The following is a 26,226-nucleotide window of genomic DNA, read 5'->3' as shown; positions in this document are numbered from 1 at the left end:
TTCTGTCATGGAAAATTATTAATGTTAATTTTGCAAAACTTTCCATTGTCTTTGGCTTTGTAAAGCCATATCGGTACTTTTTGCGGCAGTTCAGAAATCAAATCTCACGAGTTTTTCCGTGTGTTTGTGTAAAATCCTGACGAGGAGGTGGTGTGTGATCCTGTTCCGAGAACAGTGTTCTTGGGTCGTGTTCCCGCCGTTCGAGCGCGTGAAAATGAAACCCGTGTCAGGAACGGACCGCTCAAACTCAAACCTTTGCGCACACGCAGAACGCGTGCAAGGACTCGTTTGGAAAACTTGCTACTATCTGTCTTTCTTTTGCCGCTTGGTGGTGCACTACAAATCAGGGCGGACAGTTGGGGGAAGAAACAATTTTCCCAATGAACTATAACACATGACCGCTCATTATATGAACACGGATGACTAGGAAATGCGGTCGAATTGCTCCAACTTGAAAGACGTTGAGCTTCCGTCGGTCAAAATTTTAAACAGGTATGAATTTCAGTTTTGTGAACGTGGGGGGGGTGCACCCACGTATATAGGTCAGAAATATGTCCGCCAAGTTCATTAATAAACGTTATACGCTCAAAATATTCAATATTAGAGAGTACCGAGAGCCATGAAGCTCTGGTCCGCACTTTGGGTTTCTAATGCTGAGCAATTTGGGTGCAATTGGATCCGAATGTGGCAATATTTGGCCGTTTTTCAAAATGGCTACTTTTCTGGGCAGGGACATTTTCTTCATTTTAGGGGTGATGATCGTGGTCTGCTTTGGGTGAGATTTTCTCAATATTTCAGTGGTCACCGCAAAAAAATTGAAAGAAAAATAAAAGATGACAATGTCGAACATCGTTTTTCTGTGCAGCCTGGACACCTGTAAGAGTTGTGAGCATTTTTAATATAATTGTGAAGTATATGGAAGTTATTTGTTGCGGTGCACCTGTAGACCTTCTGATTGAGAGGAAAGAATGTCTTGGAGGTCATCAATTTGGACAAGTGAGTACGTGGCAACATGTACAAGTTAACAACAACGGAGCCGAATCCACAGGGTGACTTGCCAAGAGTAAAGCGGGTCAAATATTGCCAATAATACTTCGCAGAGTTCCTTGTAGTAATCATATCTCGCAAAAGTCGGGGAAAAGAGAAGGAAACGTGAGACATATTTCTCATTCTAAACTTTTAAACTGATTTGAATATTTTTACAACTGGCTTGCTAACACAAATTAACAAAAAATAACACTGATCTCCAAACTAAGCACCCCTGTAATTATATTTGCGTATGTCTACTCTCATTACCCAAAGATGCAACCGTGCCAGCGACTAGTGTTAAAGTGTTCCAGGCAAAAAAGTACCGCAACATTTCAGTTATTGAGATGTTCCGAGATTAACTGAATGTTTACGATTGAATGGCGGCATTGACAAAAACTGACGCTGTCACTGGTCATCTTACAACTGGTTTTGTTTGCAAAGCTATAAATAGAAAGCAAGAATAAACTAGGCAAACTCTAAGTACTTTCCAAGCATAGAGAAAATGAAAGCGTACGGGATATATCGTGCATCCATAAATTCCCTCTGCTTTTGAAAGCCCTTGTTTTGTCACTCCTCGAGGAATTTGTAAAGCTTGTTGGACTTCAAGGCTAGTGAACAGGTTGCGAAAGAGTAAATGACTTTCTCACTGGTACGTACGGCAAGAAAATCTCAGTTGTGCACAAAAAGTTGCCTAATCCAACCCATTACTTAGTGGAGCTCTAACAGCGGTTCACCCACGGACAGTTAAAGGTTTTTCCCCAATTTGGGGGGAACAGACGTGGGTTACGATTAGTTACACAGTAATCACATTGTTTGTGCTGGCCTTTCACCAATAGAGGGCGCTGCAAAATCTGGGCAACTGTGCGTGTCTGCAGTTTGCCCACAGACGTTACAAACCTATCGTCCTCAACCTGCTCTCATACTTCGCTTGTAGCGCCTGTTCTGTATGCATCTCGCTATGCACTTCAGCATCAGGACCAATACGAAGACGACACAGTAAAACTGTAACACACGGCTGGTTTGGAGAAACGATCCCATGAAAGCTGTAAACGGAACAGTGCGACATGACAATAAAGCTGCCAAAAGTTGCAAGGAAATAATTATTAAACAGTGTTCATGCCGTCGCAGTTATGTCGCTGCAAGATTACGGTGTGCTGTATTGATGCGGAGCGGCGTGCAGATTTTAAATTTAAATACCAGCTCTACCCTATTCATGCGACGGCCATTTTTTTTTTTATCTTATTCCCCATATCGGTTTTACATATTGAAAACTGTCCATTAAGATAGCACCAAACTGTTTTGTAATGCGTTCCAAGCCTCCCTTTCAATAATTTTCAGAATCTGGCATGATATAATTCTGTGTGTTCGTGATTTTTTAAATTATTCATCAGAGTATACAGGTGTAAATTTTTCGTGAAATTTTATTTGTTGCTTTCATTTGTACTCTCAACATTCAAAAATGAAAAGTTAACATCGCTTTCAAATTCAATATCTCTGGCCCCGTGAATAAAGTCTACAATGGGAGTGTTCACTGCTCTATACTGCGGCCTATTTTTTCCCCTTTTTTTTACCCATGAAAGTCATTTCACCCATACTGCCAACAATTGACATAATGCGTCTCTTATAACTCTCAAAAACTGCTGTATAGTACTCACCTTGCACGTCCACCAGCGGCCTCATCACTGTGTGGAAAAAAGAACAAGTTCATAAAACACTTCAATCTGAGCATTAACCAACTGTGCCATAGCAAAAGTGTCGGTGGAGGTTTGGTTTCGGAGAATAAGGAAGAACACCTCTGGTTTATGCTCACTCATTGGTTTTTATTTCAGGTGGCCAATGGTGCTGATTGAACCACGCAGTGTCACCAAAAAAAAAATCGAGTAATTTTGGGGAACATTGCAATCGACATGTGTACCAAAATACCAATTCCCAATAAGCAGGTATAGCACACCAACCGCCAGATCAATTCAATTATCAACAGATATTTTCAGCACCAAATCTAAAACATTTTATTCAACACTGAATTCCTTAAAGCGGTTATATTGGTTTGCGTACCTATTAATCTGACGGTGGCTGTCTGCACACCGTTGGAATAACAGCGATATAATTGCTCATCCCATGCCGTGATGTTGGCGATAAGTAGGCTGCCCTCAAGGTCGTCAATGTGAACGCGCCCTCTCGTGGCGTTCGTTCCCGATTCGGGCTGCTCTGACGTCAGCATGCGGCTGCCATTTTTCCATTCTGTCACAGCATATTCCGAAGCGCTGTTGAGCCATAAAGGTGTACTGCATGTACGTTTGTTGGGACTTTGAAAAACTAATGCAGAATATCACATCTTATCGTCACTTCCTTAACTTGTCATATCAATTTTTGGACAGATTAGTTCTCTTTGAAAATTTTGTAAAACACGCAACTTACCCAGGGCAAACGAGGTTCACATCGCCTCCAATGTATCCAAACACCTTCAACTTCGCTGCAATAAAAAGGCAAATTTCGGATATTAAAACATTACATCAAGGACGGTTAAGATGCTTTATTGATGAATTTAAATCTGGACAATCACCTCTGTCTTTGGATGATTCCCCTCTCGGTCGGGCCCACGGGTTTCTTTGCCCGGGGCGTCTCGCTGCGGCATATCGCTGGACACTGCTGGAGAAGATATCTATTGGATCTGAAAAGGAATCATTCAAGTGTAATTCCTTGAGTGAAATCACCATTAATAATGTCTTCCAAATGTCCTCTTCTGGTGAAAGAAATTTGCGACTGTTCCGACTCTTCGAAGTTACTTCGTCGATCTTAACGTACTTTGTATGCAGGGTTGATTGCACGTGTCTATCATTTTCTCATCCAGCATCGGTGATTTGATGGTCTTCCAATTGAATCGCTCACCCGTCTCGAAGTGGCACGGAACACCGCTTTGGTATTTCAGTACTAGCTCCCCAGTCACCCTTGGAGATTTCGAAAAACAGTGACCTAAACATTTTCAAAACAAAAAGAGAATTGAAGTAACATTATTCAGACCTATTTTGGCGTGACAACCTTTTAAGGAAATATTACTGGATTGAAGTATGTTCCTTCCAAAAGGCATTGTACACTCTGTTGATATCATTTTGACAACCCCTCCCCCACAAAAAGGTGAAGACTCCACTTACAAACAGCAATTCTAAGTATAATAGCCAAATAAAATATGAATCATATAGCCAAGAAACTACTTAACAACTTCTACTTAACTTGACTGCATTATTTACCGATACGGATGCGTGTGCCTGGCTCACCACACTTGCTACATGGCCCCCATTCCATCCACAATGTATAAACCATGTCTCTCTTGCCGTATGGTTTTTGGTTCTTAGTTAGATCCACCACGTGCATCTTGCTAGGACGTTGCACTACAACAACTTTATGAATACTGTAAGGTCTGTCGGGAAGCATGAGACATATTGTTAGGGCAAACTTCAAAGCTAGTGTGAAAACGATTATCTCGAGTATGCTCTTGAGTTCAAAATGCCAGGATTTAACCTTGTCAGACAAACGTGTCATATCAATATTTTAAGCCATTATGAGGGCGAAGCGATCTACTGATCAATGTCCATTGCCAGTTTAAAATGGAAGGTGCCCAACTTTGGATTGTCCTTGCTTGCGACTTGTGAGAGTTGCCATTGTTGAGTTACCATTGTAGCGATCTGGACTTTGAATGATTTCACTAACTACTTACTCTTCTTTCTTCATGCAGATGTATCGGTCTTCGTCGCTACGTTCAGCTCGACGAATCTCCATGGACATATCATGGTTCAATGCATATTTGTTCTCGTCATCGTTGTCATGCCAACTGAACTCCACCGAGAGGTCAAGTCGCCGGCTTTTTATTCGATGCCACTTCACACCACCATAGAGCTCATTACTGCAAGAAATACAAACTACACGTATATGAACGAGGCAAAAGTGCAGAGGATAAAAGGTGGTATGCTATTCCATGTCAGTACCTATTTAGATATAAGACAAAGAACTGGTTGGACCAAACTGAAACCATTCCGGTCCTAACTGAACTTCAGTCGAAAACGATCGTTACGTTTAGTGAAAATGCACTGGCAACAGCCCTCAGATATTAATTTACAAACCAGACTAACAAGAGAAATATCAAAGAAAGAAAAGAAAAAAAAAGAAAATGAAAAGAATTACGATATTACCAAGGATGGCATTTCATCCTGAGCGTATCTCCCTCATACACAACCACGAACTTCCGGAATTTTTTCAGAAACTCTAGTGCGCACGTAAATGCTGTCGAACAACAAGATGAATACTTACAACTTGCAAATCTTAAAAATTTAGTTGTTATTGCACTCTCCTTAACTTTGGTTCAAAGAATTCACGAACAACATGTAACTGAATACCTTAATTCTCGCTTCGAATCTCCAACCCATTCATTTGGCACTCAATCGCTGTCAAATGGCTGATTATGCATGCCTTATCATCCTGAAACTAATGCAGGCAAAGGCACATTCCAATATTCAGGGACCTTGGGGTGGAACAAGTTGACTACCTCTTAGAGACAGGTGGAGTTCCCTCTGTAGATTCAAAAGTCTCCTAGGACTTTTATTTAACATTTAACTTTTATGTTACCTTTTACCTTAATTTAATCACTGCCACACAATTTTAAGTTGTGGATTATAGCTATATTACCTCATTTAACTCCAGTTGACTTTATTTACACTTTTATTATAACACATACAGTACGCATATTCCTCTTGCTTCCATATTTTACTTCATTTTCGATTAACTGTGTGTTATGTTTTCATTATTAATTTTGCCATCATCATTACTGAAGTTTTGTTCAAAATTAATTTACTGTCACTCTTGTCTGGTTCTTAATTATATGTTTTATTTTTTATTATTATTCTAAGTACTACTTGTTATTTCTATAATCTTTCATATTGTATCTAATTTTATATAGAAATCCTATGCTGTTCGACTGCTGTTCAGTTTCTGTTTTATCTTTCTCTTTTATTAACCTAATCTGTTTTAAATTGTTTTAAATTCAGTTCTATTGATTTTTTTCTAAGTTTTATCAGGGCTCTTAATGATAGCTGTTTTTAACTGACAAGGCTACCCTGCTGAAATAAAACAGAATTATTAACTGTTTATATTCTGACGGGTATACTTACGAAAATGGAGGGGCTTCACCATCTTGTGACGAGCTTCCTTGTCGGCTTTGGGGAAAATGAAAGATTATGACGGAGTAATATAGCTTCAGAAGAGGTACACTGTAAACAGTGAATGTTTAATTTGAATGATTAATATTAGTCCTTTTTTTGGGGGGGTTGACTCAAGCCCTGCCCCAGGGAAGGCTAATCGTCTCTCTTCCTAAACAAACCTTCTCTGCAAGATATCCTACACCGCTGGATGATCTTTTCGTCTCTGAGGTCTATTCCGACAATCGACAGTGTCTTCCAGATAAGGTGATTCTTAAAGGGGAAGTTACACGGTATCCCGTTGTGATACTGCTCTAACGGACTTCTTCCTGTGCTATAACAAAAGCCTGTTAGGAAACACGGGGCAAATGTAGTGTTAAAGAAAAGTTCAGGGCAGCGGCCGTCTGGTCCAGAGACCTGTCCACTGACCCTCAGTAACCAACTCAAGTGCCTTATCTATCTGTGGCGGAGATCTAGAACTGTCACTTGACATCCATCACATTATAATTACAGGCAAGATGTCAAAATCTTGTAGTATTTCAAGGGATGATGCTGTCTTGGAAGTGGAAAGACATCATCCGCAGCAGTGTTGTATTCGAGTCTATCACAAGTCACTGCAAGTCCCCGTAAGGCCATCACAAGTCATCCAGTTTTAAGGCAATTCACAAGCTATTTAAATATGCTGTGACAAAACATTCCTTTGTCATTGTTCACCCTGTTACTTATTACTGGCCTTGTGAAGGCACTTGTGCCTGGACTTGTGAAAAAATCTTATGAAGGACTTGAACATACAACGCTGATATGATCCTCAGATATAGCAGGATGAGAACATCTTGAAAATAAGATGTCGACAACCTGATACAATTATAACTTATCAAAGGATGATGACATCATGGGTGTAGGATGTCGACAACCCAATAATTCCAACCTAATTCTAGAATACAGTCATCTCATAATTATCTTATAGGCTGTCGCCATCTCATTTTCAGGACGTCGTCCTTCCGCGATAAATAACCCCAGAAATTCGACTCCCTATTTCAAGATGTTGTCGTCAGTGTCGTAGTCGAGACCATCACAAAAACAGACACAAGGCCATGCAAAAGACCAGACACAAGACCAGACACAAGACCATGCAAAAGACCAGACACAAGACCAGACACAAGACCAGACACAAGACCAGCCACAAGATCAGACACAAGACCATGCAAAAGACCAGACACAAAACCATGCAAATACCAGCCACAAGACCATGCAAAAGACCAGACACAAGATCAGACACAAGACCAGCCACAAGATCAGACACAAGACCATGCACAACCAGACACAAGACCATGCACAAGACCAGACACAAGACCAGACACATGACCAGACACAAGACCAGACACAGACCAGACACAAGACCAGACACAAGACCAGCCACAAGATCAGACACATGACCATGCACAAGACCAGACACAAGGCCATGCAAAAGACCATGCAAAAGACCAGACACAAGACCAGACACAAGACCAGCCACAAGATCAGACACAAGACCATGCACAAGACCAGACACAAGACCATGCAAAAGACCCGACACAAGACCATGCAAAAGACCAGACACAAGATCAGACACAAGACCATGCACAAGACCAGACACAAGACCATGCAAAAGACCAGACACAAGACCATGCAAAAGACCAGACACAAGATCAGACACAAGACCATGCACAAGACCAGACACAAGACCATGCAAAAGACCAGACACAAGACCAGCCACAAGACCAGCCACAAGATCAGACACAAGACCATGCACAAGACCAGACACAAGACCATGCAAAAGACCAGACACAAGACCAGACACAGACCAGACACAAGACCATGCACAAGACCAGACACAAGACCATGCAAAGGACCAGACAGAAGACCATGCAAAAGACCAGACACAAGACCATGCAAAAGACCCGACACAAGACCAGACACAAGACCAGCCACAAGATCAGACACAAGACCATGCACAAGACCAGACACAAGACCATGCAAATACCAGCCACAAGACCATGCAAAAGACCAGACACAAGACCAGACACAAGACCAGCCACAAGATCAGACACAAGACCATGCACAAGACCAGACACAAGACCATGCACAAGACCAGACACAAGACCAGACACAGACCAGACACAAGACCAGCCACAAGATCAGACACAAGACCATGTAAAAGACTAGACACAAGACCATGCAAATACCAGCCACAAGACCAGACACAAGACCAGACACAAGACCAGCCACAAGATCAGACACAAGACCATGCAAAAGACCAAGCTCAGGACCAGTTACAGGTTGAACAATGACAGAGGAATGCTTTTGTTGCAGTTCATTTGAATAGCTTGTGACTTCAAGTTGATTTCAGACTGGAGGTCCGATGTTAGTCTTGTGCTGGTCTCGTGTGGTCTTGTAAAGGTCTTAAGTGGTCTCGACTACAACACTGGTTGTTGTCCCTTGATAAATTATTTCAGGATATCAACATCTTAGTTTTAACAACTTATGTCGTCATCCTGATATAAAGCGTTGAGATTTCAACAAATCGAATGGCACTTCCATGCTCAGGCATGCCGTTTGCCAGCGCTGCAGAGCATGAAACGGGCAATATCAACGTATTCACCTATGCGTTCGCGGGTACCCGGCTTATTGCACTGACTGCACGGTCCCCAGTCGCTCCACCTCGTCTCAACCCAGAGCCTTTTCAAAAGTGGCGTAAAACCTTTCCTGTTATCCATCACGTGGAACTCTGACGGATTACGGAGAATGACCTGATGCCAACTGTACACGCTGGTGGCAAATGAAAAATTAGAACAGAAAACAAAAAAAATTGCATTAAGTGACCTTCTGATATTGATTGAGACGCTCTAAAAAAATAGTGAAGGAGTCTGAGTTTCTACTAGATTGAATCCAGTGTTTAAACCGCGTATCTGTCCTTTTGATTTGATTTATTTACAATTTCCACAAAATATTACTGCAAAAAATAAATTAAAGAAAAGCAAACTCAACGATTCCCAATAAGTGGAAATAGTAGGGATATCGCAAAAAGTTAAACAACTTATTTCCATTGCGGTCCCAATGACTCTATAAATGATTCTATAAACCTAAAGACTGCACAAAAGTCTAGAAATACTGCAAGTTTACTACGCAGTGACAGCTTCGCCAGCTACAAAACTGAAGTAGGTCAGCGAATGAACAAGGCTTACTGGTTATCTTTGGAGCATCTGTAGCGCCCAGCATCGCCTGGCTGAACATCGTGGATAGTTAAACTCATATCCCAATTGAGAATGAACTTTCCCACGGTGTACTCATGGTTGTGGAATTTAAAGTCCAGTTCCCTGAGATTAGAATCCACCCAAGTCCCGTGCTCTTTCATCCACTGGATGCCGATTTCTTGGATTCCACTGTATTCGGATATATTGGGGTTGATGTTTTTTGGGCATTACAATACTTGATTGCAGAAGAACTGGTTAACATAGAAATAAATTTGAGCCACACTGACTATTTCAAGAGCACCTCTATGGAGTGGATAAACCCTTGTGCGTGCCAAACAGTGCATGTAGCCATTGTTTGGCATGCCCAAGGGGTTTATCTACTACGGACACAGGGCGATTGTTCCCCTCATTTTCTCTGTTTTCTGCGAATGACGCAACCTACATTCAGAATTTGTATCTTGGCATGAATAGAAAAAGTCCCCCTTCTTAGCTTGTTATAGTTGCGCTCTGAAGACAAATAGCACCGCATTCGATTTGGACGCTTCCATATTTATTTGAACAAACAAAATAAGAGAAAACATGTTTTCCTTAGGGATGCTCTTTAATTCCATATCTTAGGGCTGTAAATCTGAATATGAACTTTTCTCAGAGATTGGGTTTGGAGGGAAAGATCGTTTATGATATAGGATAGATTACGATAGACGGTCATCGCAGGGTAGTCTTAGGTGTTGAATAGGGGCGATTCACAGTAGTGTGCCTGAAGAATTTGGAACGCGTCACAACGCGCGAAATCTGTTGATCCTTTCCAAACGCGCATTGGGTCGACAGATTTCACGTATCGTGATTGACCAACGCGTTGCAAACTCTTTGAAGCACTCTATTGTGAATCGCCCGTGCTACCCTGCATGCGTTTCGACCACGTGTGTGGCTTGCACACTCTCACAAAGATTTCATGAACTAAACTTTGCTCAAAGACATTCAGTACATATCTGGTAAGGTTAAAATACCCTTGATAAAGTTTGATAAAAAAAGAACAAACCATGGATCACAAAACAACTGCACGGAGTCTCCAGGAATCACCGGATCAGTCACACTTGTGTTCTCCCAGCAGCGCTTATCTACAAAAGGAAGACAAGAGATGAAGCTGTTTCGTAGAAAGATATAAGAAGTCTTCGGAATTAGTATTTAACATGACAATGGGGACCTATGCTTTCCAGGAATTATTTCAAACAATAAGAAAAGTTACGTAATGCTACTGACTGGAACGCAAGCCAAGCCCATCTTTAAACCAAACGTTTCAAAACGATGAAATGAATTTGGAATAGCTAGCGCGTATTCTTACTTCACATGAACAGAATCAAGGTGAGAAAGGCTTTGTGCTAGGGATTCTATTCTACAACGATCTAATGCTTGCGTGCGGCACTGCTTACAAGTCAGTGTCATTAATTCCTCCTTCCACAGTCAACAAACCTACCTTCTCTTTTGTGCTGGACATTGCTTGCCAATTGGCGGCAGCAAACACACAAGACCATTCCGATCTCGTGTTTGTCCAGAGAGTAAGCTAGATTTGACACTAGATTTCCGGGGATTGTGACTTTCGGGACCCCTTTCCCACAAAGAAAAAAGAATTAGATTGAAGCTTTCTGACTTACCTAACTAGATGACAATGACATTAATTCGCCGAACTGCGGAGGGTTTCGATTTTTGAGGGAATTTATGGGGGAAAAGTGACGACAGTGACACAGACCTCGCACGCACGCCTCCGCAGAAAATTAACACGGATGTCAACGTACTTGATAGAGTGTCTGTGATTTGTTACTGAAAAGTTTGTAAAGAAAGGTATCTTCATGACAATGAATTATCTTCAACATGGCATCTTCATGTTCATCAATAATTTTCTCCCGATAGTACGTTTTCTTCGTACTTCACATCGGTCAATGAAATCCACGGTCACTCCACTAGATCCCGGACAACATGTTTATTCCCTTCACTCGCACCGTCTACTCAATGAACACCCTTCGCTTTTTCGGTCCCCGTTCATGGAATACCATTCCAGATGACATCAGGAAGAAGTCGTCCGTGGGCCAGTTTAAGACCTATTACAAAAGAGTCCTCCTATCCCATTATATGGCATAGCTTTAATCTTCTGTGCTTACGGTTAATATCTCCTTCTTTTATTTTATTATCTATTAGTCGTCATCAAACATTACAATTTTGTGCAAATAACTTTTTGCCATCAGCTATTGTCATGTCTTTTATGTTTTGTCCGTCGTGTTTCTTTGTTTGTTTGTTTTGCTTTGTTTATGTTTGCTATCTCGTAGTTGTTCGTGTTGTTCTTGTTATGTCTTCTGTCTTAAGGGCTGTTTATACAAGCCTCTGCTTATTCAACAGCCCCATGCTCTTTTCTTTTCTCATTTGTACATAGACTGCTTTTCTTTATCTTATCATAAGCTCTATTGTTCTCTTTTCATTAAGTAGATGTATCTGTTTAAAGTTATTTACATCCACATTACCAATTTCAATGTACTAAGTTTCTTTTATTTCTGATGTATTTTCTTAAGCTTGCCCATTTTGTCAATTTCTATGTACCACGTTCCCTTAATTATCTATGTCATTTAAAAAAAGAGAATGGAATAAACGTCTTCTGGAATCTTGAAACTTGAAAGCCGATCTCTGATTGGTCCAGATGATCCATTAAAAAAAACAGCCAAAGGTCTGACGTAATAGTTCGCCCGTTCCTTTAGGAGAGATTTCGCTGATTGGAAAATACCTCATTTGCACGAATAAAAGAAAGAGTTTAATTGGTTCAAAGATACGGAGAGTACATGTGTCAGACGGATCGGCACTATACATAACGCACCATGTTCGTGCTTGTCAACAAGACCGTCTCTTCACGTTGACGAAAATAAGGTGAGAAAGTCACATTTCTCTCTAAATTTACTCTTTCAAATGCAACCCAAACAGGGTCATGGCAATCAAGAGACAATGCCCAAGTAAAACTCCTTTTCAAGGCTGATCCTTATTCGTAAACTGGGGGTTCCCAAATTCACAATCCCCACATTTCCACCACGTTGGTTGAAGTCATTAAAACAAGACGAAGCTAGAATTTATCCAGTCTGGGTGAGAGTGGAACAGTACAATTACCAACCTTGTTCATAATCCGCATTTTTGAAGCAGACGCCATAACATTTGCGCCCCCTATCGTCTAACTTAAGAGCCACGTGTTTGATTTTGTCGCCATTGATCGTCCCGTACATGTCACACACAAAATGGAAGGTCAGACAATTCCCCGGGCATTCACCTCGAGAGATGACGTCAGTGATGGACAATTGGCCGAGCTCGGACAGAAATATCTTGACCGATTGGAGTAATATTTGGAGGCTTCACACTTAATTTAACGATCGGTGACAAATCTTCTATCCACTGAAATTTACAAAATCTTTGTAAACACAAGGTGTTTTGCTAACAAGTAAGAAGTTATGCGCTAGTCCTTGCCATTCGAGCGTGCGTACCTACCTACATATCTAGAATCCCATTCTCCACCAAGAATTCGACTCCAGAAGAGAGCAACCGTCAATAGCACGAATGTCCGCATGCCCAAGATTCGTAAAACTTAAAACCTGAAGCTCGGATCCTTCTGTAAACTGTACATGCATTTAATAATTTCACATAGAAATATGGAAGGGTTGCGTAACACCGTGAACAGAAAACATGTAATTGTCGAGCTTTCGGTAACTGAGAACCTTCTCGGACAAGCAGATTCAGTTCCTTGTGTTCACTGGATCGGCTTGCCCTAAAAAAGGTACTCAGTTACCGAAATTTCGGCAATTACATGTTTCAGAGCACTGATTTTTATATTATATTCCTGTCAGTATAATAATTTCACATTTATGTGTTGCGAACGTAATGTGCTTGCGAGTGCTGCGTTCGTCACGCGCTACGCTTTCTGAAAACGCAACAAGGAAACGCTGTACGCACATTGCAGCGCAATTCCACGCGTCAATTCATTGAACATGCAAATAATGCGGCAAGTGCGCACTTCGACAAAAGCGAGCACGCGCTCTTGATGCAATAAAAAAAATTAATCTGTTGGACTGGATTTTCAAGGATGTTTCTCCAGCTTTGCATCCTTTGTCAAACTGAAACAAAAATGCGTACAGGTATATATAAACCAAAATCAAGAGAAAGAAAAATGTGTTGCTTTATTGCAGAAGTTGGTACACTTCATCTTTTGCAGGTTTCCCTCGCCTTGAAAGCTGTCAAAATCTTACTCAAAACTGGTGTAGGTACGCTCCCTGTAATTTCGAATTAGAACGTGTATTACCACACCAGGCATTGTAAGCGGTCACGACAATCACACGCACCACTGATTGATATGTAAATACACGACTCTCATAATTAAAGATCGCCCGTGTAGTAGCATTTTATTATTAAATTTAGCAGATTTCCCCAGCCTTGGATGCTGTGAAACTGTGACTCATATTCGGAAGTCATACTGCGGTTTTGAAAGGTGTCGCAATTATGACACAGTGGGGGCGGGGGGCATAATTTCTCGCTACAGTCGGTTATTTCAATCACACGCAAGATCGAATTGTGTAAACACACGCTTTAAAATAATACGTTTTGTTTTCTTTAAAAGCTTACGATGTTGTTAAGGAAATGCTGACTCATGTCTCAGTGAACCCCACATGCAACTTCAAGGGAAAAAAATACTTAACAAAAAATCTATGAACGTCATCATCTTTTTTGTGCATAATTTCACTGGACAGGTGTACTTTCTGATATGTGATAACAAACTCTTGTATTCAGTGACATCTCAGCAGTCATTTAAGTTAGCATCCAATTTTTGTTTGCGACGACAAATTCGGAGTAAGGTTTTAAAAAAGCAGGAATAAATGTCATTTCTTCAATTTTTCTTTATTATTCATTATTTGTTCAGTCGTCCCTCGCCTTAACTCTGTTCGTTACAGTACATTTATACGCAATGTTATTGAACGTCAAATTAATATAACAAGGAATAATAATTTTCTTTACACATAAATTTATAAAGCCAATCTAAAAAATTACAAAAATCAGTTCAGCCAATAGTGCTCATACTAAAATTACACCAAAATTCATACCATTCAAGGTGTGCCAATTCCATGGCCTTTGGATCTCGCCGAATGCATGAAATTAAAAATAACAGACGCACTATATTTTATAACGAACAACATGATTTACTTTAAAAGTCATACGGGTGTATGCACTTTTGAAGTAAAACAAATCTTTTCAAATAAGGTGTTACTTCTGCCGCCAAACCTCCGCTTAATATTCCTACAATTCAAAGCTGAATTAGAAAATATATAAGCACGTTACGTACTGATACACGGAGTAATATTATGCCTGATTAGGAGGCTTATGGTCAATCCTGAAATCGCCTCACCTCCCTGGAGACAAAAGAGTAACGTGAAAAATTGGGTACGGTAGCCTGCTAAGTTTTATGTCGGTTCTATGAGTAGAGAGGGCCGGGTGGCTGGTCGTCGAGTATAAGTACCGCGTTACCTTAAAGAACATTTGACAGCGCACCAACTAGGAAGAAAGACTCCACAAAATAAACATGCAGGCCTCCAGCTGATTTGATCAGCAAAAACCAGCTTCAACCTGTTCCAAGGGTAAACTACACATTTTTCTAATTGAAACATGTGTGGAATAGCAAATCTCATTCCTGAAGTTTAACAACATATTCAAAGACTATTTGAGGGGTGAGAAATTGAACAATGATTTACACATCAAGATACAAAAAACGTCACATCTTAAATGACGCATACCACATATTAGTCTACACAAATGTTCATCAAATACATTGTAGTGGTCATGCAGGTACTGACCATATAATACTGACCACAGTATCTTAGAACTGACTTGCAGTAAGGGCGGTAGTCATCATTTCAGGCCTACTTTAATTGTACTGTCATGAAAATACTAACAATGTTGTACAGATCTAGTCGGTCTAAACATTTCGAAAATATCAATAGAATTAAAGACTGATTATCATATCCATTTTGAACTGTGTACATCATTTGAAGCATAAACATTATCCATCTTACGGTTTAGGATTTGGAACCTATTTCTCAAGCTGTGTCCATTTGGTATGCTCATTGTTTCCTTGCAAAAGCTGACTCCTTAAAAACATTTTGGTCGTTCATTCTTCCATAAATGGTCCATCTTTTAATATAGTAACTAATTTCGTTGAATATTATTAGCCTCTACAATACAAGGCGAAAACAAAGACTACTAAATTTTGTCCATACATGGACACAAACTGGAAATAAAGCCTCTTGTTTTTAACTTTTCCACTTCTGTGGACGTTAATTTGAACATTTAACCAGTCCACGTTTTCCTCTTTTTCCAAGATGCGGCCTTGGCCAAAACATCAACAACAAACTGAGCTTTGTAAACCTTGACCAGTTTGCAAGCCCAAGACAATATTTATTCCCACTATCGCTGGCTCATTGTAGATTTCGTAAAAAACACAGAACGATAACAAAATCTACGATCTCAAATGGGAACTCTCGCAGAAGGCAAACGCAATATACAGTGTATAAAGCTTTGAGAAAAAGAAGCATAACTGAATAGGCCTATATATAAAAAGGAATACAAATATCAAGGCAGCTATTGATCTAATCCACAGAGCTACACAGCCCTATGATCTAATCTCAGTACACATCATACTAACCTTTATATTTGAGGTATAAATCACAAAGGATAGTCCAATGAAAGTACTTGGCAATGTGTATCGTCTTATTAGTCGTGTGCATATTGCATAGTAATAACAAAAGGGAGGCGTGTTCAGAACATCCAGGCAGGGTTTGGGAGGAAGTTCACGGGACTACGACAACATTTCGACACATTTGATATTGTGACCTTTCACTCTAAGTTTAGGTCACCATCTTAAGCTTTGAAAAACCGAAAAAAAAACAAGCCGAAAACGAATGTATTTTGTGGACTATTCGGAACTGCCTGTTAACGCGTCTTGGTTGGATATTTTAACATTCACCATGACGATTTAATTTGACGCTGGCAACTACCGTATGGGCCTCGAGCTGGACCAAGAGAGAGGGCGCTATTTTCTTAGCAACGAATGCTCCATTGGATCGGATCTGAACTTTGCTGGTTCACGAACGAGTAGGAAATGCACGGGTCACTGTTGCATCGCTATACCAACGAAATGGATACTCCCGACCAACGCGGCCTTTTCCAACCGATGAGGGAGCGCTTCTGCTAGAGGCAGATTACGGAAAAAACCAAAAGATGTCACCACATAAACATTCAATAAATTGCATTCTAAGGTTTGTGGACTGGATATAAAAATAATATTTAAAACTGATACAATTTGTAAATTAAAGGCCTTTGGCATCATTAAGAGTTCCGAGAAGCTGAACCAAGGGTAGGTCGATCGAGCTTGATGGGTCGACTTGGTAGAGTTCACGCTATAGGCCTATGTGCATTTTGGTTATTTGATATAATGTGACCCAAACCGCCAAAGCTTTTGGTAAATCCACGCGAATTGTCCCTCTTTGTTATAAATAGATTGGCAAAATAACACTTTGTGCAAGAATTATGTACAAGAAATTTACATCCAATATAAAAAAATGGTCTGGTGTGACTCGTCTAGATTTCGGTAATGATTTCAGTTCGTCTGCCGCCTCTATCTGGTACCGCGGCACTCCGTCCGAGGGAAGGAATAGGAGGTATGTATCCACCGTACGTACTGCTCGACAGGGTACCATTCTGTGTAGGGGTCAAGGGGTCATCGTCACTCATTGGTGGTTCGCAGTAGGATGCGTTAGGTGACACGGGGTCATTCAGTTGGGCACGACGGCCGTCCACATCGTCAGGTGACAAGCACATGATGTCTTCGTCTTCACTCAACTCCATGCTAGCTTTGTGTTCGTTGTTGGCCACCGCGTGCACGTCTCCGTCACAGCACCGCTCGTGGTACTGTCCGTCCGGCTCCAACGTGAAATACTTCGGCTCTAAGAACGGCACAGTGGGCGGTGTCTTGCAGGGTGAGTCATCCACCCCTTTAGCGGGCAAATCTACAGACTCGATGACGTAGCTGATGGGACTCTCTGGGCCGGTCTCGAATGGTATGGGCTCGACAACCTTCAGAGACAGCGATTGTTTGGAAGGTAGCGTTGCCGTGTTGGACGCTTGGTGGCGCGCTGCCGCCTCTGCCTCCGTGAATTCGGACATATCGTTTGTCACGCTGCTAAACTGGTCCTCGTCGATGCATTCATAGAAGCCACCGTCAGCCGAGTGCACTGCTTCGTTGGTAGTACTGCTGCTGCTATCGCTGATCTGTTTGGCTGGCTGGTGTAGCTCCTGGTACAGATGAAGCTCCACGCCTCTCGTCGTTTGCAGAGCAGTGTAATAAGCATCACAACGACCACATGGCGTTAAGCCGGTAGGAGGATAGGTGAGATTGTCCATGTTGTAAGAAATACCAGCCGATCGTTTCTTGGATCTGAAAGAGTTAAAATTCAGAACCAATTATTACCCATCAAAACAAAAAAAGATGCAGTGATGTCCCAACTAAGGATGACAATTTGTCTTAGTCTATGTGGCTACCGAGTTGCTTTGCAAAAATACAGTTCTATATTATGGGATATTTTGTGATTATTTTGGTAGCAAAACATTGAATCGAATTCCCTTTTCTTGAAAAAACAAAAGTCTGGTTTTGGCTTATTATATGCTTTTTCATGAACTCTGTTTCAGTTTTTGGAATAAAGACAAAATTAATAAAGAAAATACTCACCTTCGTCTTCGTCGACAGAAAAAGAACAGAACAAAGAAAGCCATGAAACAGAGGACGAACCCTCCTCCAACAGCCCCAGCAAGAACAAAGGCCGTCCACACTGCAGGATAATAAGTAAGAACAAAATCTTTAATTAATAATTAAGAAGCAGTTTTCAACAAGACCCTAGTTTCTTTTCGATAATCCTTCCAGGTCCACACGCAACGTATCACCATTGTCTTACAATTTTTACTTACTTTTTCCGAAAAAATTACGCAAGAGAGAAAGCAATCGCTTTTCCAAACGGGCAAACTTTCACCACCTACCAGGTGGATCTGACGGTGATCCTGCCATCCACGTGATTGGGGGCGTGACCAAATCAGTTTTCCTTTCTTTATTGGGCGTTGAGTTGGTGATTATACGTCCCAGTGTGGAAGCTGAGGTAGACTTCAGCTCAGTCCGCGGTGAGCGCGTTGGTCGTCGAGTTGTTGCTTTACGGGTCGTGGACGGCGTCTCTCTGGTCGTCGTCGATGGTGGCGCTGTTGTGGCTATTAAAAATGAAATGTTCCATATATAAATGAATAACCAGTTTATAAACAAACATCTAAGAAACTATAATTTGCAAGGCGGATGTGCCCTCAAATGTGTAAATTTGAATTTCACAGAATGCACCTTGCCGGGATATTGCAAAAACCTCAGTACGCTCAATGACGAGACCTGTTAATCGTTTAAGAAAAACAAATGAGTTGACCTAGTCTCATCTACCAAGCGACTTGGATGATGATTACTATCTAAACTCGCGAAGATAAGAGAAAAACGCACCTGTTGCCACCCTGACGCATTAATGTGAACCCTATATCACGCCTCAACCTTTATACAAACGCGCAAGGAAAATTAAATCAGACATTTATTACACTTACACGGGGATTCGTACACATCCATAAACCTGATGTCATCAACTGCTATATCGCTGTCAAATCCACCACGAACAGCTTCGAATATAAGCTGGAGAAAAAAAATCAAAGGGGAATCACGGTGCATAAGCTAATGATATCCTGTGGTAACCGTCAAGGTGACAAATACAACAGCACTGCTTCTTTCAGTGTCCTCAATACCATTATGAGCCTTGAGCTGGACCAAGAGAGGGCTCAAGTTTCTTAGCAACGACGGCTCCTGTGGTGGGAAATGATCACTTCGCTGGTTCACAAACGACTATGAAATGCACGCGTTACGGTCGCATCGCTACCAACAAAATGAATACTCCCGACCGATATGGCTCTTTTCAACTAATGTGCGTGCTTCTGCTCATATTGTTTTTGTCGGGACTAAACCTATTTTCTGTATCTTACTTATCATTAGATAAGTACCGTTGGAAGTCCTTTATCACTAGGCCTAAATCATGGCCAAGAATTCATTTCGAGATACAATTATTGACTGGAGATGTGACGGTTAGGCTTGGTGAGAGGGAAATCAAGAGTTATTTGTTAGCACTCGGCCAAACATGGATGGAGGAACTTAAGCCGGTGATGGAGTACACGATGAAGAATGCACCACCGCACATTCGCCCATTCCGACCGCCCAAAAGTGATATTGGTATTCAGTTACACTTTGCTGCATTGATTATTCAGTTTTGGCGGGACAATGTTTTGTTTCTGGCTTGTTCTTACTTTGGCTGTCACAGCCTCGGTAGTCGGATGTCTCAGCCAAGTTAATTCTACCTTCTATGGACTGCACCTCTTAGTTGTAACTGGGTCATCGGAAACCCATATGAATACAGACTCTTCAGATGGATGAAGTGAACAAAAGCTTCACACAATGACTTCATTTCTTACCAGAAAACATGAACGTGGACGGCCCAAGGGTAGAAACAACATTATTAAAAAGAAGGGCTTCGTCATCGCCGCTTTGTGATAAGAATCACTTTTCCTCATCATTGGCCTTTTGAGACAAATCACGGGTCTTTTGAGAGAGCGAGACAGAGAAGGCGATGGGACCGCCGCCAGATGGGGGAGGCGGCTAGGGTCGGTATATCCGCGGGCTAGACGCGACGATCGCACAACGCGATAAAGCACGACCGGATTCGCTCGTTCCCAGGCTGTGAAAAGCGCCCGCAGCGTTGAACAATAAACCCCCTAGTCCTCCGGTAAATCTCACAAAATGGGCGCGATTTTTTTTTTCATCCTAAACCTTGCAAAAATGGTAATGATTGTTTTCTTTCAATCAGGGAGGCGGTGACACGCCCCACAGGCGTATGTTCTGTTTTCGCTTACCTTTCGTAAATCCGTTTACAGGATTTTGCAATTACACCAAAATCCAAGCTCTTTTTTATCCAGGAAACGAGGGTACATTCGATCGTCGAGATAAAACCCTAAGTGAATTAATCACACCAAATGTGCCATTGGCATGGAAAGAATCTGATTTTCGTCTGAGGAAAAGACCATTGCAGATGCCTTCAACTGATTACGAAAATTCTTCATTGAATTCTTAAATTTGCCCTCAGGAGCCAGAGAATAATGAATCGAAACGAAACCATTTCTAAATAAGATTACTACTTTCCTCCTCAATTTTTAATTTTATTTTTCTCCTACTTGAAAATGTAATTTATAGATTGCTTATATAGTGGGAATTCGCACGGCGTTCAGTCTTCTTTATAGCTTCTCATAAATTCCCAATTGCAAAAATGAAAACAAAAATGTCCACAAGGAACACTTCATCTTGTCTGAGGAAAAAGCAAATTTCAAGGGTCCTATCAGGCTGTCACAATGACAATGGTTTGTTGCTTAGTTACTGAATAAATGTAAGACGGCGCGATTCATCTTATTGAACGGTGCACGCCAAATAATGGTAATCTATTACTTTGTACTTTTGTGTCATAGTAATAATTATGAAGATCTCAAATAGAGCCAGTAAAGGCACGCCAAGTGAAAATGCAGCTATCCGATGGTCTTTTTGCCAAGTTGTCCGAAGCCCTGGCTTACAATGTTACCAATGCCCGATAAAACAAAATCTCACTTACCATGGAATTTAAAGTAGAGCAAACTAACGAACTCCTAACGTGCAATGGAAGTCAGTCTTACCTAAAAAATCCTTAAACTCAGTCATGGTGTAAAAATATCATATTTTGAGCGAGAGATGAGATGCAGAGATGAAGTATGCAGGTCATGTCTCCATCGAGGGGAACCTAGTATTTTGTGAAGTGTTAGGTACCGGTGAGTCATGGGTCGAACGAGCGGGAACTACCGTCAAGTTGTCCCCAGGCCATCCAGAGAACAGTCAACGTACTCCACAAATCCATGCACCCTTTACAGAAGTTCTTCTCTTACTTTGCCTTTACCTGTGCTTCTCAAGTTTCTTTCAGAGGCATAATTCATTACTTCACTATTGGTGTGTATTTCACTTCATTTTTAAATTTTTTATTAATTAAAGGTGTCCTCTCCAGGGAGCGACTTTCACGCATGATCAGTGGCAAGCACACCTAAATCGCATTTGATGGCGCTGATTGGTCAACAAAGCAATCACTTGGCCAATAGCAGAACAGAGAGGCCAATAACACATCAGTATGTAAGCTTGACCACTGGAGTGGATATCGCACACTGACTACTATAGAGCCAATTGATTTAGGTTTTCGTAGAGTCATTGACCTTTTAAGCAAGCTTGAATTTCGCAAGGTGAGCGAAATCTTAATGAATTGCAAAGTGATGCTTGACCAATAGAATCTACAACGCTCAATAAAGCGCAATAAAGTGTGGAAGCCGAGCAGTAGGCTGTATATTTGCATAACGACAGCGCGTTTCGCGCTATCCCCACTGGTGTAAAAGGCGTCTTAAGTCCGGTTCATACTTCACGCAAAAGCGAAGCGAAGTCAACGTCCTGACAAATTTGCAGCGAAATTTCCTTGAAATGTGTTCTACTTCTATGAATTCGCGAATAATTTGATCTGACGTCAGAGATAAGAGTCAAGTTTGAACCGGCCTTTAGGCCTATATGGTGGGAATGGGCTGGTTCCCAAGTGTTTCAATATAAAAAATCCGAAGAGAATTTATGTGGTTGCCACACGGTGCCAGACTGAAGACAGTTGACGCTTTTATAAAGAAACCTTTACAACAAACGAGGGGTGTTTAATAACAACTGCTGCAGGGTTGATGGATTTACCTGAAAGGGCTGGGTGCAAAAGATGTCCACGACACCTGTCCCTAGCCACATGTCCCTTTGTCGTCTCTCCCGCGACCACAGTGGCAGACCATGACAGGCGTAGACAGTCAACGTGCCCAGTTTGTCGGGTTCGTATCCGTCCCACATGTGATAGAAAAACCTGGGAGTGAAACCAAAGAAGTGAAACGTATCTAGACAAATATCCTGCGAAAAGAATCGAAAGCCATTACTGCGGGACCACCCCGTTCGCACGTAGGTGGTGCGCGCGCGTTACATTCCTCTCCAACCAATCGGGCGTCGTGACTTGCCAAAGTGCACCCACACGCTCAAGTGAAGACATGCGCCTGTGTACGATGGCCGCGCAGGAATGGCGTCTCCTCAGATTTGTCTATGGTTAAAAGGATGAAATGTATGGACAAGGCAGCCATGAATTAGCACAAGGAATTCTGAAAAGAAGTAATTGGAAGACGTAAATCGGATGGATTGAGAGAAAGTGGCAAATGCATTGGTTACAAGGGTGGTGTACAATGCGAGTAGAGATTATTACCATCCATCAAAATTGCAAGCACATTCTCGTCGCGAATTGATTTTAATGCCAAGACGTCTTTAAACCGCTCTATGACTGCACCAAAAATATCAGACTCATTACATTACGTTTTTTTCATTTATTAGAGCGTATAATTGAGATCAGCCACAGAATAAGGTCGACCTCGAGTGGGGCTGATTTCCCCCACCAACTGGACGCAGTTTCCAAGCAAACAATTCAACGTCAGAGAATATAAAGCTTCCTGTTTTTCATTCCTGATTTGTAACTTCTCTTGGACAACAAAAGCGCGCCCCCAACGCCCATTTTCTCTTCTGGAAACAGCTCTCAGCCCAGAGTTACCACCGGGTCACTTGTTAAATCACACACTGCCAAGTACTGTTGCGATGCTACAACCCACACACACATAGCGCAGCTCCTTCCATGCCTGAAATTGTCTGGTCAGCTCAGACACAACCGTCTGGGATTTGCCCCCTTTCTTTTCACTCCCCTCTTTTCGGCGAGAAAAAATGCCGCGGAAATCTGTCAGGAAGTTGTCTAGGGACAATGGATCGGCGACGGAATCCAATAAGTCATGGCCTCTTTATTCGTGCATTTTTGTCGGCCGGCGTGCCATAAGCGCAGAGGACAGGCACGGGCTTATTACCGGACAAACACTTCACTCTATCCCCACATGATTTGACCGACTCGCCGGGATCAGAGACGAGAAATAGAAGCTCGCTCTTTGGAGATAAACAACCGGATTTTTGCCGGATTCATACCTGTCCTTTGAACACACACAGAAATCGGAGTCAATTTATGGAGACTCCAATCGAAGACTTGCCACCCCCAAGGGGAGTTTGCCAGGTTCAGCACTGGAACCGTTATCTACTCCGAAGGTCATTGTGGGCAAGATGCCGTCCCATGTACCGGGTTCAGGCATCAATATTTTTAAAAGACGCCGCCATTTGTTATGTTATCTTCCCGCACAATGCATACGCTGGCGTATATAGATTTAAGGCATATTACAACAAAGTCTTTGAATTAAAGGAGGACAAGTATGCAAGGTTCAAGCTTGGTCAACATAACGAATAGGCGGGTGAATATTTAAAATTTAAAAAGGTTATTCAGTCACTGACATATAACCATGGCTACTTTGTGTTCGACATACTCTCTCGACCTCTTCAGAACATGTTATTTCCTTTTCATACTTCCCTTCAGATAGATCCCGGAAGGCTTAAAATGTGATTCAGATCATAAAGCAGCTTTAGGCAACGAGGATATTGACGTCATCATGACGCCAAAGGTATAGAATTATTCAAAACGATTCGCTTCACAATAATTTCGTGCAGGTCATAATCGAGAGAGAAATCATGAAGAACTAAAACTTCAACCGCGTGGGTTCATCGACTTCAACGACTTGAGTTGGACAATTCGAATGACAGGTGATTCGGAAGCCATACTCGTACGCTGTTACTATATCTTTTTAAGAACGGTGATTGGCGTCGCGTTGACCATATGACCTGTCTAGAGCTTGAGGAAGCTGTTCATTATTATTGATAGCTGTACATCTAAGTCTAAGTCATGAAGGCTCTGCACACGTTTACAGGGTACAATGAAAAGCGTACAGGCCTACTTATTTGTAAGAGTAACAGAAAGTCAGCTGATCATTAGTAGAAGAATGGGGCTTCCTGTGTCTAAAATCCATCGTGGAGATGTAATGGCAGCATTTTGCTAACAAGTACAACTGGGCAGATAACAGTATTCACTGCCTGATCCCAACACAGAATTCATATCAGACCAAACAGGTGCTGTGTCAAAGTGGGATGAAATTACAGAGCTATGAAAGGAAGCGGTTGGGGTGACGGAATTGAAGAAGCAAGACAACATACCTGAGCCTGCCGTGCCCTTCTCGCAACTGGTAAGCAGGGAAGGAGAATCGAGCGACCTGGCCAATCTGAGTATCGTTGTAGGACGACGGAGCATAGATGTAGTATCCTAAACAGACGAGGAAATGAGAAGAGATTGGTGTTCAAGCAAATAATACAGGAGCCGTTTCATTCTTTGGGAAGTGTCTGACATGCAATGCAATTAAGTGACGCAAAGGTTTATGCAACTTCGTTTTCCCATCGGTTACAACGTTCAAACAACCAAGAAAGTCCTAAATTCGTATAAATATAACACAGATTTATGTCGCTCTCCCTTCTATTAACCTGGATCCTCAGTCATAATGAATAAACGGGAAAGAAGGTTAATAATATTGGTATTCAGCAAATGGCCAAGCGAATGGGTGGTTACTTCAGATCTTTTGCTAGTTATTGATGAGGAAGCACACCTGCCGTTTTACATTATTCCATGATTTCATATACAAGCGACATTATCTGCCCTTGCATTTTCATAAAAAACGGATATTCCACTACAAGTCTTCTTTTTTACCCCTAGCCAATAGAAGAGTTTTTTTTCTTGGAAAAATTTACTTGCACCTGTACGAACAAATTAAAGGGCAATTTAATGAAAACAGCTCACTGACAATATAATGAACTGCTCCGCGAAGGCAACACGATAAGGCCTCGGGAATTTATTGTTTATTAAAGAGCATTTGGTGAATCTGCTGAGCCGATTTCCTGGGAACGACAGCTGCCCTTTAACGTACTCTCTCAGCTGACACATACTGCAAGATAGCCACACTACGTGCCCAACTTTAAGTGCTCCAGATTTCTCCAGAAAAGTGATCTTTCCTTGTCCCAAAGCAAAGGCTGGCGTCACGACGGTGGGAAAGCAAGATTTAATAACTCACTTTACCGCGAATAAAAACCCAGCTCTGCCCCACAGCCGAAACATTTAAGAGAATTATGCTGAAGGATTTGGCGACGAAAATCACCGTCAACTTTTTTTTTTCTGAGCGCCACCCCTGCGGCAGAAGACGCTAGACTAGCACCGTCCACTCCACGCGAGCTGTGTTGCTGACGAAGTCACTCCTTTGCTTGGCAAAATGCAGTTTGGTTTTAATAATAACACAGAGTCAGGAATGTACTTAGATCTGAACACATGTATATTAACAATTATCCAATTCAACACGACAATAAACAAGGAACTGTTATGATTCAGTTAAGCCCGAGGAAGTTTGTTTTTTATGTTTAAGGTATAGTGCTAGTGCAATAGACTCAAAGATAGAATACCTTCGTGAACTTAAAGACAGCCAGGGCCTTTCGTCATTGCGACGTTACCTTCACTGAACCTCATCGTCAAGCTGGAGAAAATGCAAAGCTAGACTGCAAAGAAAAAACCTTTTTTGCAGTCGGCAGGCCCTTCTCCTGTAAAGGT

The 26,226-nt window shown here is 41.6% G+C and overlaps 2 protein-coding genes across 3 annotated transcripts in view; both read right to left on the bottom strand.

The window, feature by feature from the left end:
• Nucleotides 1-1,162: 1,162 nt before the first annotated feature.
• Nucleotides 1,163-13,372, bottom strand: LOC110985721 (uncharacterized). 2 transcript variants are annotated; one of them, XM_022246943.2, is made up of 16 exons: nt 13,284-13,372; nt 12,968-13,095; nt 10,491-10,569; nt 9,443-9,640; nt 8,860-9,026; nt 6,401-6,565; nt 6,192-6,236; nt 5,217-5,307; nt 4,745-4,930; nt 4,278-4,447; nt 3,835-4,002; nt 3,593-3,700; nt 3,448-3,502; nt 3,085-3,293; nt 2,685-2,711; nt 1,163-2,072 (listed from the first exon to the last, which is right to left on the bottom strand). In XM_022246943.2, exons 2-16 carry the CDS (start codon nt 13,044-13,046, stop codon nt 1,936-1,938), a joined length of 1,884 nt encoding a protein of 627 aa, XP_022102635.2. In that variant the 5' UTR covers nt 13,047-13,095; nt 13,284-13,372; the 3' UTR covers nt 1,163-1,935. The 2 variants fall into 2 exon arrangements, with proteins under 2 accessions (XP_022102635.2, XP_087004624.1); XM_087148498.1 differs by lacking the exon at nt 13,284-13,372 and having other exon boundaries at nt 3,919-4,002; nt 12,968-13,259.
• A 971-nt stretch (nt 13,373-14,343) lies between these two features.
• LOC110985702 (uncharacterized) overlaps nt 14,344-26,226 on the bottom strand; it is a 66,907-nt gene continuing 55,024 nt past the window's right edge. The window contains exons 3-8 of the mRNA XM_022246915.2: nt 24,795-24,900; nt 22,380-22,539; nt 19,148-19,232; nt 18,554-18,775; nt 18,249-18,348; nt 14,344-17,957 (exon numbers count right to left, since the gene is read on the bottom strand). Of these exons, the coding sequence (XP_022102607.1) occupies nt 17,102-17,957; nt 18,249-18,348; nt 18,554-18,775; nt 19,148-19,232; nt 22,380-22,539; nt 24,795-24,900 (1,529 nt within the window). The 3' untranslated portion in view covers nt 14,344-17,101. The remainder of the gene's footprint in view (nt 17,958-18,248; nt 18,349-18,553; nt 18,776-19,147; nt 19,233-22,379; nt 22,540-24,794; nt 24,901-26,226) is intronic.

Source organism: Acanthaster planci, linkage group LG18, assembly GCF_054643075.1.
Source record: "Acanthaster planci isolate LZ-2023a linkage group LG18, COTS_SCS, whole genome shotgun sequence".
NCBI classification, from domain to species: Eukaryota; Metazoa; Echinodermata; class Asteroidea; order Valvatida; family Acanthasteridae; genus Acanthaster; species Acanthaster planci.
This window is presented reverse-complemented; position numbering and strand designations above follow the sequence as displayed.

What these genes read in the sequence shown, in the direction of transcription:
- LOC110985721 (XM_022246943.2), bottom strand. Translation starts at nt 13,046, where the DNA reads ATGCGGACATTCGTGCTATTGACGGTTGCTCTCTTCTGGAGTCGAATT. An exon ending in CAATCAACCCTGCATACAAA is followed by an intron (nt 3,701 to 3,834) that starts GTACGTTAAGAT and finishes ATTCCTTTTCAG; the next exon opens with ATCCAATAGATATCTTCTCC. An exon ending in GGAATCATCCAAAGACAGAG is followed by an intron (nt 3,503 to 3,592) that starts GTGATTGTCCAG and finishes TTTTTATTGCAG; the next exon opens with CGAAGTTGAAGGTGTTTGGA.